We start from the raw sequence: 11,331 nt of genomic DNA on the forward strand, positions 1-11,331 counted from the left end.
AGGGCCTTTTTGGCAAGTTGCACCCAGATTTGGGAACTCCCTCCCATAGCATCCTCTCAGCCAGCCAGCAACCAAACTTTCAGTTCCTGGCAAATCTTCCACCTGTGAGGTTAGCTTGTTTTATTCTGTTTTGACTCTGCTGTAACTGGCTTTTAGTTATCATTTGCTGCCTTTTAAAAATAAATTCTTATTTCCTTCTTGCAATATTCATTTTATATGATTTTATGTGTGGTTCTGCAGTTGTCAGCCGTCATGTGTATTAAGTGTGGAAAGGCATGATATAAATATTTGTAATTAATCAATGAATGTCTTTTACACATGCTGTTCCCAGTGCCGGATTTATGTATAAGCTAAACAAGTTATACCTTAGGGCCCCAAAAAAATTTAATGGGAAAAAACTGGATGTACATTTCCAAAATATAAGATGAAAAACAAATAAAATAAAACCTACATACAGCAACAGTGTTTTGTGTTGTGTAGGCTCCTATGATGTAAGCAATGGGCCCCACCTGCTAGCCTGCTCCCTAAAATATCACTGGTTTGCTCATTTCTATATCAATTACTTTGATAAAATACATATTTTGTTATGTGCAAATGGCTTTAGATACCTATTAGGTCCATAAATTACCATATAGCATATATTCAACACAAAAACAGTGACAATTTGTTGTTGACAAAGGACAGCTGGACATATAAAGGGCTCCATTACCTTCAGTAGCTTAGGGCCTCATCAAACCTAAATCTGGCCCTGGCTGTTCCACTTCTTCTAGCTGGGTGAAGCAGCAAAGGGCTACAGCAACCTGAGGGCCACATTCCCTCTCAGGCAACCTCCAAGAGGCCACATCTCAGTGGTGGGCATAGCAATGAATACAAATGTTGCCTTTGTACTGAAGTAAGCAGGGGTATTCTGATAAACAACAGACAAACAGAGTTCAAGGGAAATCACCTTTATTTCATTACTGCAGTAATGGTCCCCAGTCCAGGCAGACTGAGGCAAAGTATGCAGCTCAGTCCAAGCTTTTATACATTTCGAAAGGTACGCACGCATGATACAAGAGCACTTAAGTCCATCTCTCTTATGATACCAGATGATCAGCAAGTCAAGAAGGTCGTTACAGCATGAGTGCCAGTTTCTCACATGGCTTCCATCATTCCTTTGGATCTTTTTTGCCAAGAGACAACATACTTCCCTAGTTGGGCATCTTCCCAGATTTCTTGGGCCATACTGACCTGACTGACCCAGCATGCGAGGATATCTAGCTTACACTTAGCAGGTGAGCACATCAGGCCCTTGCCAAGATTCTCACTGGTTCAACTGGTCAGGTGGGCTAAGTGCTAAGTTTACTCACAGTTCATTCCTCACATGTTTTTAGCTTGGGTCTGCATAACCTTTGCATAAAGCTTTTACCTTAAAGTGAACTGTAAGCTACATGAGAGGGAATGTCTCTCTTTTTACATCCTTTTATTTTTACAGGCTTGGGGATCATTTGCAAACTTGGTTATTTTCTACTCAAATTGGTGATTTAAAATAAATTCTGATTGACGCTTCCTACAGTACAGCACACCAATTCCCACAGACATTCACATGTTCCTCTCTGTCCTTTAGCCAAGCAAAAGGCACCATCAGAGTTTATGGGCACATTCCAGCCAGGTAAAAAAACATTCAAGGAAGGTGCACAGTGTGGCCAAGGAGGAATGTGTCCAGGGTGAGTCCCAAGGGCCAGGCAGAGGGGCCTGAGGGCCACATTATGTCCTGTGGGTTCCTGAGCCCAGTGCTTTTTTTCTTTAAAAAAATGTTTAGGGTACTCTCATTTTCCTACTCATATTGAAATACTGCCCCTCAATGAGGCTAAACTTAGATTCACAAAGTGCTTATGGGTATGCATACCCCTGTGTCCCCCCAGAAAAAATGCACTGCCTGACCCTGAGCTGTTGATGACCCCTGAAATCTATCTTCCTAGCAGACGAAAGTTCTAACTTGACTTCCACTATGCCTCTTTCAGGCACTCAGTGGCGTAGTAAGGTCAGGTGGTACCCAGTGTGGAAATGTTATTGTCAACCCCACCTCCACACACACACTGAAATGATCTTAAAAAAAGGAAAACTAAGATACTTATCAGTGGCATAGTTAAGGCGTTTGCCACCCCTCTTGCTGTTCCTTATGTGGGAGCTCACCCCATCGCGGGGATTCGAACCGCCGACCTTCTGATCAGCAAGCCCTAGGCTCAGTGGTTTAGACCACAGTGCCACCAGCATCCCCCCATATGATTAAGGAATTATAAATAAATGAGTCTCCCCCCCCCCCCGAGAATAATGCTCTCAGATAACTGGTTTGTGCAGATATTTTGGGGTAAGATACTTTGGTCATAACAACAGGCTACATCCAACTAAATCCTACTTAGGGCAGACCCTTTGAAATTAAAGTTTGGATTTTTAATTCATTTCAGTGAGTCTACTCTGAGTGGGACTAGCACCCGAGGCAAGTGTGTGTGTGTGTGTGTGTGTGTGTGTGTGTGTGTGTGGAGGAGGGCAAATGAGGGCTGAGAGCAAATCTAAAAAGTGTGGGAAAGTTGCATATTCCTGCAATGCAGAGGGTTGGACTAGATGATCCTCAGGGTCCCTTCCAACCCTACAATACTATAATTCTAGGGCAGGCATGTCCAATATGTGGGTCTTGAAGTCCATCGCAGGCTCCTCCTCCTCCTTCCTCCTTCTGAAGCAGGCTTGCCTACTAGGGGTTAGAGCTCAAGGGGAAAGCACAGAACAACAGACATGGGGGAAAACTCCATGAGTTTGAGGGAAAGACTTTAAAGCAACAGTAGGGGAAAGAAAGGTGGAGTAAGGGCTTGGGGATGCTGACCCAAAGTAAGCTGCTATTTAAAGCAACAGTAGGGGAAAGAGAGGCAGGCCTGCCTTATTCCTTCATTGGAGGGAGGGAGGAACTTTTATGTCACATCATTTGATGAATTGAGTAATAACAGTAAGAGCTGTTTGACAGTGGAATGGTAGCCAGAGGGGAGGGCACGCTTTCCGTGGCTGGAGAGGGAAAGGTAACACTGGGCAGGGGGGACAGAGGCCGATGAGGGAGCAATCGCTTGGAGAGGAAAGGGAACTGGGAGAGAGAGAGGCAGGCGGGCAGGTTGCAGGAGGGATGCAGCTGACATGGCGGTTTCCCGACAGCTCCCTTGCTGACTCCAGGCGCTCAGAAGAGCCTGCAAGGAGGGAGGCCGGCTGGTGGGCGGGAGGGGACGCTTCTCGTGGGCCACTGACGCCCCTCCCTGGCCCGCCTCTCACCTGCACCCACAGCCCAAGCAGGAAGGAAGGAAAGCACTGAACGGGTGAGCAAGCAAACCGCAGAGTGAGGCTTTTTACTGGGCGGCGGGGCAATGGCGCCCCCGCCTCCCAAGCCTACAGCGAGCCTGGGGAAAGGGGGGTAGCTTCACTGCTTTGCCAGCAGCCCCGACAGGCCGTCATATCCGTCGCTCGCTCTAGGCTTGGGAGTCGCGGGGAGCACTGAGTATCACCCGCCCCCAGGGTGGCACCCGGGGCGCCCCGCCCCCGCCGCATCCCCTTTGGTCTGCCCCTGCAGGCACTACCAAACCTACACTGGATGCCCTGTGCCCCTTGTCCTTTGCTCCAGCGCCATTGAGCCGCTAGTCAGAGAGATTGAATGGCAGACACATGGAACTGAGATCAGAGCCCAGAATCTTCGTCATGGAGACAGCAACAACCATCAATGGACCCTTGGCACGGTGACATCAGTGTTCCGCCACTGTGCTCCCCCTGCTGCATGCTTTTACCTGGGTTAATGGTCACTGAACTGCAATATTCCATCTTGCTTGCCTGGATGGAGGTTGGAAAGGTCGGTGGGTGTAGAAAAACTTTTGTGTGGCTGAAATGCACGTCCATTGCTCCACCCAATTTTTTGCCTCTGGCCCCACCCCCCACTGGCATGTGCCCCCCCAAAGGTTGCCCATGGTGGAATTTGGCCCTTAGATTTACAGTGTTTCCCCCTTCCTGGTTTAGACTTTGAGAAGTCTCTCTCAACTTATTGCTGCTGCAAACTCAGATGCAGACGCCATAAGTCGCTGTGTAAAATGTCCCAAGGCACTCTTAGAACTTGAAATTGGCAGATCCTTCCCTCCATCTGTACATGTATCCCCATGTGGATGGAGGATAGAGGGCACAGTGGGATCCCACTCCTGGCTGTCATGTGCTCATGTGAATGCCTACCAGGGCAGTTGGGGGCCATGGGAAACTACTGTAGTTGGCTTTTCCTAAGTTCCCAAAGTCTATGTGCATGCAGTTGTGGGCTGACAGGCTTTGTTCAGGCATTCAGATGAGCAGGTGGGAGTTGGTGTCGGGCTAGTGGGCCTGATCCAACTTTTCCACCTCCATGCACCTGCAATGCAAACATGCTCCAAGGGAGCATGGGAAAGGCTCCAAGGCATTAACACCAGCGGGGGGTGGCTTTGTGGATTTCTTCACCCCCTCCTTAACCTTCATTCACCTCCCTCTTTCCCTCATCAACTCAATGCCACCTCCTTTCCACTCAGGGGAATTGATCTTTGAGTTTCAGGGTTCTGGCGATGTTCCTGGACTCTGACTCCCATCAGTCCCAAGGCAGCAAAGCCACTGCTCAAGGATGATGGACATTGTAGTTCAGTAACATCTGGCATGTGCTCACTGGAAGGACAGATCCCAAAGCTGAGGCTCCAATACTTTGGCCACCTCATGAGAAGAGAAGACTCCCTGGAAAAGACCCTGATGTTGGGAAAGATGGAGGGCACAAGGAGACGGGGACAACAGAGGACAAGATGGTTGGACAGTGTTCTCGAAGCTACCAACATGAGTTTGATCAAACTGTGGGAGGCAGTGGAAGACAGGAGTGCCTAGCGTGCTCTGGTCCATGGAATCACAAAGAGTTGGACACAACTAAACAACAACAACAACATTTGGAAGGCCACATGTTCCCCATCCCTGCTTTTTTATATCCCCATTTGCTCCAGCATGGGTTGATAAGGATCCACTGAAGGGGGAATGTTTGAAAACTAGGACCCCCCAAGGACATCTGCTTTTCAGGGTGGCAACATACAAAGTAAATTCAAAACCAACAACAACAACATCAAAGCAAATTCTTTTATTTAGATACAGGTATACAAGGTCAATGCAGAGTTAAGACGGTCTTGTTTTGTTGAATGGCTGTCTATAAAGCTTTTACAAAGAGAGTGATATCAATTTTAAAAAACCTAGAATAAAAATCCACATAGCATAGCATGAAACATCAGGTCACAAAAGAATGATATATGCATTTACAGTGCTATTTTTCTAGGAAAAGAGGTGCAGGAACTCACCATGAAAGCCTCCCTTGTTCTCTTATAATGGCAATGGAGCCCATCTGAGAGGTGCCAGAACTGAGTTCCAGTGAGTTCCGGCTGGAAGGGGGGGGGGACATATGCACATACTGTAGATCTGCCTTCACCCAGCTGGTTGCTTCCAGATGATTTGGACTACAACTTCCCCAGCTCCAGCCAGGGCTAGAAACAGTGCAGGGTAGATTTTGAATGGATGCATTTCACAATCTTGCCCTGGGGGGTGGGGTTTGGAAGCAGAAGGTTTCATACACCCTGGGAGTCTAACTCTACTGAAGATCTGGTCTTGTTGGTCACCAAGCTCTGGCTGCTGTCCTCAGCAAAGGCACTCTCAAATGCAGAGAAGAGTGAGTATCTCAGCCTCTCCTTGAAATCATGCCCCATGAAGGCATACAAGATGGGGTTGAGGCAGCTGTTGACGAAAGCCAAGCTGGTTGTCAGCGGAACGCCAATGATCAACACCAAACCCAGATCTGGATCTTCTCGTGCTTTCAGCTCAATGAAAGAGAAGATATGATAGGGAAGCCAACAGACAAAAAAGGCCACAATCACTGCTGTGATGACCTTGAAGGGCTTGTTTGATTCGGTTAGCTGGTTCCTCCTCAGCTTCAGAACAATCGCCCCGTAGCAAATGACGATGATGTTGAAGGGGATGACGAAGCCAAAGATGAACCGGCTGATAGTCATTGCATGATGCTCCCGAGGGCTGGAATATTTGCTGTAGCAGTTGATCTTTTTTGGATCATGGTAATCTGGGGCTGTATCCCTGAAATAGAGGTTTGGAGAACACAGCACGAATGCCAAGATCCAAACACCCAAGGCTACAAAGAAAGCCAGCCGGGGGGTCCGATGATTCTGAGCCCACACAGGCCAGAACACAGAAATAAACCGGTCGATGCTGATGATTGTGAGGAGGTAGACACTGGCATAGAGGTTGAGGAAGGCAAGGGTAGTGTTCAACTTGCATATTGCCTGGCCAAAGGGCCAATGAAAGTCCAGGGCTATGTAAACAATGCTCAGGGGAAGGAAGAAAGTGAAGGCAAAGTCAGCAATGGCTAAGTTGAGGAACCAGACAGTGTTGACTGTCCTCTTCATACGGAAGCCGGCAATGAAAATAACCAGCCCATTACCAATGACCCCCAACAGGAAGGCAAGGCTGTAAATTATCATAGGGACAATGTTCAACCTTTTTCGCAAGGTCTTTTCAAACATATATGCTTCCTCGTCGTATTCATAATCATAGTGAAAACCAGGGGGGTCTGGATAAGAATTATTAATGGGAAGGTTTGTCAGTGCAGTTGTGTTCTTCATTCTTTTTGACTGAGAGTCTCCTTTACTGCCGTCTTCTCCCTTTTCTTGGCTGAAACAAAGGAAGAACATGAGGTTCGATGTGTAGGAGAAGGTCCAGCATGCTATTCACCACAGCAACCCAACCAAATGCCTCTGGAGGCTCACAGGCAGGACAGAGATGACCTATACAACACCCTTGTCCCCAGCATGTGGTATTCAGAAATATCCTGGCATAGGTTACTGCGGAAAGGCAGAATACAAATCAATGTTGATGACGACCAGGAAATGAGAATTCTCAGGTCCTTTAAAAAAGTCAAGACCAAACACTCACCCTTCAGCTCTCAGCCTGTCCTCTCCCCTCTGAACGTCGATTGCTGCAGCCCTCTGCCTGGAAGGTGGGGAATGAGCTGTTATTATGGAGTGAAGGCTGCCAAGGAGATGCTCTGCATTTCAGTAGCCCACACGGGGGGAAAAGGTTGCCTCTGTGTCGCTCTTGGCCCAGGAAAAACAAAAGCAGTAGCACAGTTGAGAAACCTCTGGGGAGCTGGGAGCCATTTGTCCACGATGACAGCAGCTGCCATGTTCTCTGCCACAGTTCCTCTGCCTCTTAACCACACAGCAACATGTTTTGTTTTGTTTTAAAAAAAGAAGGCTTTCCCCTGCAGGCTTCACCTGTTGAATTTCTACCTGCTGTGCAGCTGTCAAAACCAGAGTCCCAGCAGGAAGCAGAAGTGGTTACTGGCGGGTACAATGGCTCCCAGACAGCATATTGGCAACCTCTGGACTAGAGGCTCATAGGAGCCCAAAGGAAATGCACACAAACACACAAACCCAGCATGTTTGCAGCACGCCCCGGGAAGCACAATTTACTGGTCTGGGCTCCCTTGCCTCAGGCACTGCTAAGGAGCCTTACTCCTGGAACATATGAAGTAACAAGACAGAAAAGAGAAAATGTCCCTGATCATGTGAAGAAAACCTGCCCTGCTTCACCACAGAGTGAGAACAGCCCTGCCTCGCCGACCCAGCAAGCGAGACAGAACATCAGTGTGCACCATAAGTCCTACTGTCAAGGGGTTGGAGAACACCCAGGCATTTAGTGATATAGCCTCTATGACCACCTACTCAGTCCCCATCCCCTGTCCCCCAGAATATGCACTTGCTTAGCCAAACAGATGGGAAAGGGAGGAAAGAAGAAACTTCTCCATTCTCCCTTCCTTGTGTGGATTCAGGGTTGGCCAGGGGTTGGCACTGTTGGGCAGTGGCCAGGGGCCCCACCACTGCAGCTCTTGCTCCTCATTGCTATCACTGCCTGTTCAGCAACCCTCTTTGATCTTGAAAGCAGTGATAAGGGCAAGAAGATGGAGCGATATCTCCATCTGAGCAGATGTGCAGACAGGGCTGGGATGGAGAGGCCAAGCAGTGCCTTGGACAGGAGCAAGGCCAGATTAAGACCTTTAGAGACCCTAAGCATTTAAAAGATTTTGTTGCTTCCATAAATGCCTAATTCAAAATATAAACAACAATAAACTGTAAAATAAAAATTTATCTTTCGAAATGAAACAAACCCTAAAATAATGTTTCTTTTTTAATACTTCCACTTCATTTCATGACATGAACAAATTAATTACTAGCATACAGATGAATCTTGCGCTTTAGTGCTTTAATAGAGACGGATTTTTTTCTCAGAATTTGTAAACTGAAAAGCGGAGTTGCTGGTCCATAGAAAAACCAACAATAGAAAGTTTTCATACCCTCCAACATTTCTCCAATGAAAATAGGGACATCCTAAGGAAAAGCGGGACATTCCGGGATCGAATCAGAAACTGGGACAGCTTCTCTAAAACAGGGATATCTATGGAGAATAGGGACACTTGGAGGGTATGAAATTTCTGTGGTGGCCCCCTTCCCTTGATGCCCTAAGCACTTGCTTATTTTGCTTAATGGTTAATCTGGCTCTGGACAAGAGACCTCAAAACCCCTTCAAGACCTGGATCCAGCATTGCATAGATTATGCCAGTGGTGGGCAATGTCAGGCCATGGAGCCCAAAGTCAACCCTCTAAGCTTATCCATCTGCGCCTCAGCCCTCTCCCCAGGCCTGGCCCTACTTCAAGCTCCTATGGTTTCTGCCCGACTGGATTTTGGCCTTGAACTCTGACCACACGCCTCACTCCTCCAGAGTGGAGGATGGAGAGTGGGGTTTGAATGTGTGCAAAAACTAAAGGTAACATTTCTCAATCTGCCCACGTTTGTCTCTGGACCTACCCCAATTATTATTCTTATTTAATTTATTAAAAATTACTAATTTAAAAAAACAACACACAACACAACACAACAGCAGGTCAGAGCAAAGGTTTCTACATTCTCTCTTCCTCTTTGGAGATCAAGAGCAACTGCCACACTGTGGTAACTTCCTGTCAGTCAGGACCCTGTTACCATGTTCTGAGGCAAGACCAACATTTCTCAGGTGAAAATAGGGACATTCTAGTCTACAGCAGGAAGCCTCTCCCACATTTGATCTTGCCACATACATGTATGTCATATCTGCATGCCATATACATGTATGTCATACACATCTGTCACCTTGAGCTAATGGCAACATCTCCACCGAAGCTGCCTCCCAGGATTGTTGTAAAGAAAAGAAAAAGTGTGGTGGAAGGGATCGTGTATGACGCCTTCCGCAGATAAATGGAATGAAACAAAACTTTAGCTGTAAGCTGCCTTTAGCCCTGTCAGGGAGGAAAGGTGAGTGAAAATAATAATAATAATAATAATAATAATAATAATAATAATAATAATAGAAGATATTGTGAGAATGATCAAGAACTTTCCAGAGAGCAAATCCTATTGAACTCAGTGGGATTGCAGTGTAAGGCTGCACAGTCTTTACCCAGTTACCTGGGAGTAAGCTCCATTCAATACAAGCGTGACTTACTTCTCGATAGTGCAAGGCTCTATTTACAATGAAGGAACAAATACTCCACGCGTTTCCTTTAAACATTGCAATTAAAGAACTGAAAGTGTATTGGCTAGAGTTTTGTTCAAAATTATAAGAAGGGGTTCGTATGCCACCTTCACCGCTTCCTTTGTTTCGTGCAGGCATTTTATTTTCAGTATAAATGTAACTCCATTTTCCACCTGCACACAAACAGCAAAGTCTCCTGTTTCCAAAAAGGACAGGAGGTGGTTGGGTTTTTCTGGAGGGAGGTGTCTGAAATCTCTATCACTTTTTCTCAAGATGAGGAAGGGAGGAAAAATGAAAAGTGGGACATTCCAGGATCAAATCAGAAACCAGGATGGCTTCTGTAATTCCGGGGCTGTCCCTGGAAAAGCAGGACACTTGGAGGGTGTGCAAGTGGAGGCAAACAACTCACCATGTAGACCTATTAGCATTTTCTTCCCAGTACCTTTTAGCTGGCAACCAGGGCAGTATTTCTCCACCTCCACATGCAGTGACTGATGATTCCACTCAGCATGCAGTTACCACAGGTACAAAGCCTGAGACCATCTGCACACATTTAAAGCACTACAATAGCACTTTTTAAGTGCCCACGTAATTCTGGGAACTGTGGTCTGTTGAGGGTCAGGACACCCCTATCCCCCTCCCACCGCTACCATTATTCCTAGAGTTCCCTGGGAAGAGGGATTGATTGTTCAACCACTGTGGGAACAGCAGCTCTGCGGATATGACCATGTTATCCTGCTCCAATAATGCTTCTGTACACATGCACACAGAGAGATTTTATCCTCACAACAATCCTGCAAAGTAGAGTAGGCTGAGCAATAACAATTGCCCCAGGCCTGCCCGGTGAGCCTTGTGTGGCAGAGGGAAACTTGAACTCGGGTCTCTCTGGTCCTAGGCTAACATTCTGCCCATCGTGACATCCTGCTGCCTGCTTTGTTTCCTCTTCTCTTTCTTTCAAAGCTGCATTAATCTGTAGGAGGGGTGGGGAGCTCTCTAGCTTAGTGGTAGAGCATCTGCTTTGCATGCAGAAGGTCCCAGGTTCAATCCCCAGCATCTCCAGGTAGGGTTGGGAGTGGCTTCTACCTCAATCCATGTAGAGCCACTTCCAGTCTGACAATCCTGAGCGAAATGATCTGATACAATATAAGGCAGCTTGCTGTGCTCCTAATTCCAACCTGCAAGAACAGGGGCAGGAAAAAGCAAATTCCAAAAGACAGAAAGCAGCAATCCAACAGAGTTTCTTTTAGGAGGGAGATTAGATAGATAGATAGATAGATAGATAGATAGATAGATAGATAGATAGATAGATAGATATAGTCTGCCACAGGACTGTAAAAAGCACAGAGCTTCCATCAAGGAGGAAAAGTATCCCCTGTTCCTCCCAATCGAGGTGGCACTTACCGGTACCTTAAAGAGAATGAAAATCTTCTGTGCTGCTGCTGCCTCCAACGCAAGGAGAATTTCTAAATGCAAAGAAGAAAGCAGAAGTGGGAGAATATGTAGATATGAAAAGTGGGGTGTGTCTTTGCGACACAATCCCTTTACCCCATGAGTGATTCCTATAGGAGTTGCAGAACGGGGTGGCGGGGAGAGTCCATCCACCCATTCTCCTCCATCTCAACAGTTTAAAGTGGAAGGCTGTGATGGCCACCAACTCGAATGGCTTTAAAAGAGGATAGGACAAACTCATGATAGAGAAGGCTATC

General features: G+C 46.8%; 1 protein-coding gene across 1 annotated transcript; it reads right to left on the minus strand.

Moving 5' to 3' along the window:
* Nucleotides 1-5,458: 5,458 nt before the first annotated feature.
* LOC117051635 (chemokine-like receptor 1) lies at nt 5,459-11,102 on the minus strand. The gene is made up of 3 exons (XM_033158203.1): nt 11,033-11,102; nt 6,994-7,050; nt 5,459-6,732 (listed from the first exon to the last, which is right to left on the minus strand). The coding sequence occupies exon 3, from the start codon at nt 6,681-6,683 to the stop codon at nt 5,619-5,621; it is 1,065 nt and encodes a 354-aa protein (XP_033014094.1). The 5' UTR covers nt 6,684-6,732; nt 6,994-7,050; nt 11,033-11,102; the 3' UTR covers nt 5,459-5,618.
* Nucleotides 11,103-11,331: the final 229 nt, after the last annotated feature.

Source organism: Lacerta agilis, chromosome 8, assembly GCF_009819535.1.
Source record: "Lacerta agilis isolate rLacAgi1 chromosome 8, rLacAgi1.pri, whole genome shotgun sequence".
Lineage (NCBI taxonomy): Eukaryota > Metazoa > Chordata > Lepidosauria > Squamata > Lacertidae > Lacerta > Lacerta agilis.

Excerpts from the sequence above, each read along its gene's own strand:
- LOC117051635 (XM_033158203.1), bottom strand. The coding sequence starts at position 6,683 with ATGAAGAACACAACTGCACTGACAAACCTTCCCATTAATAATTCTTAT.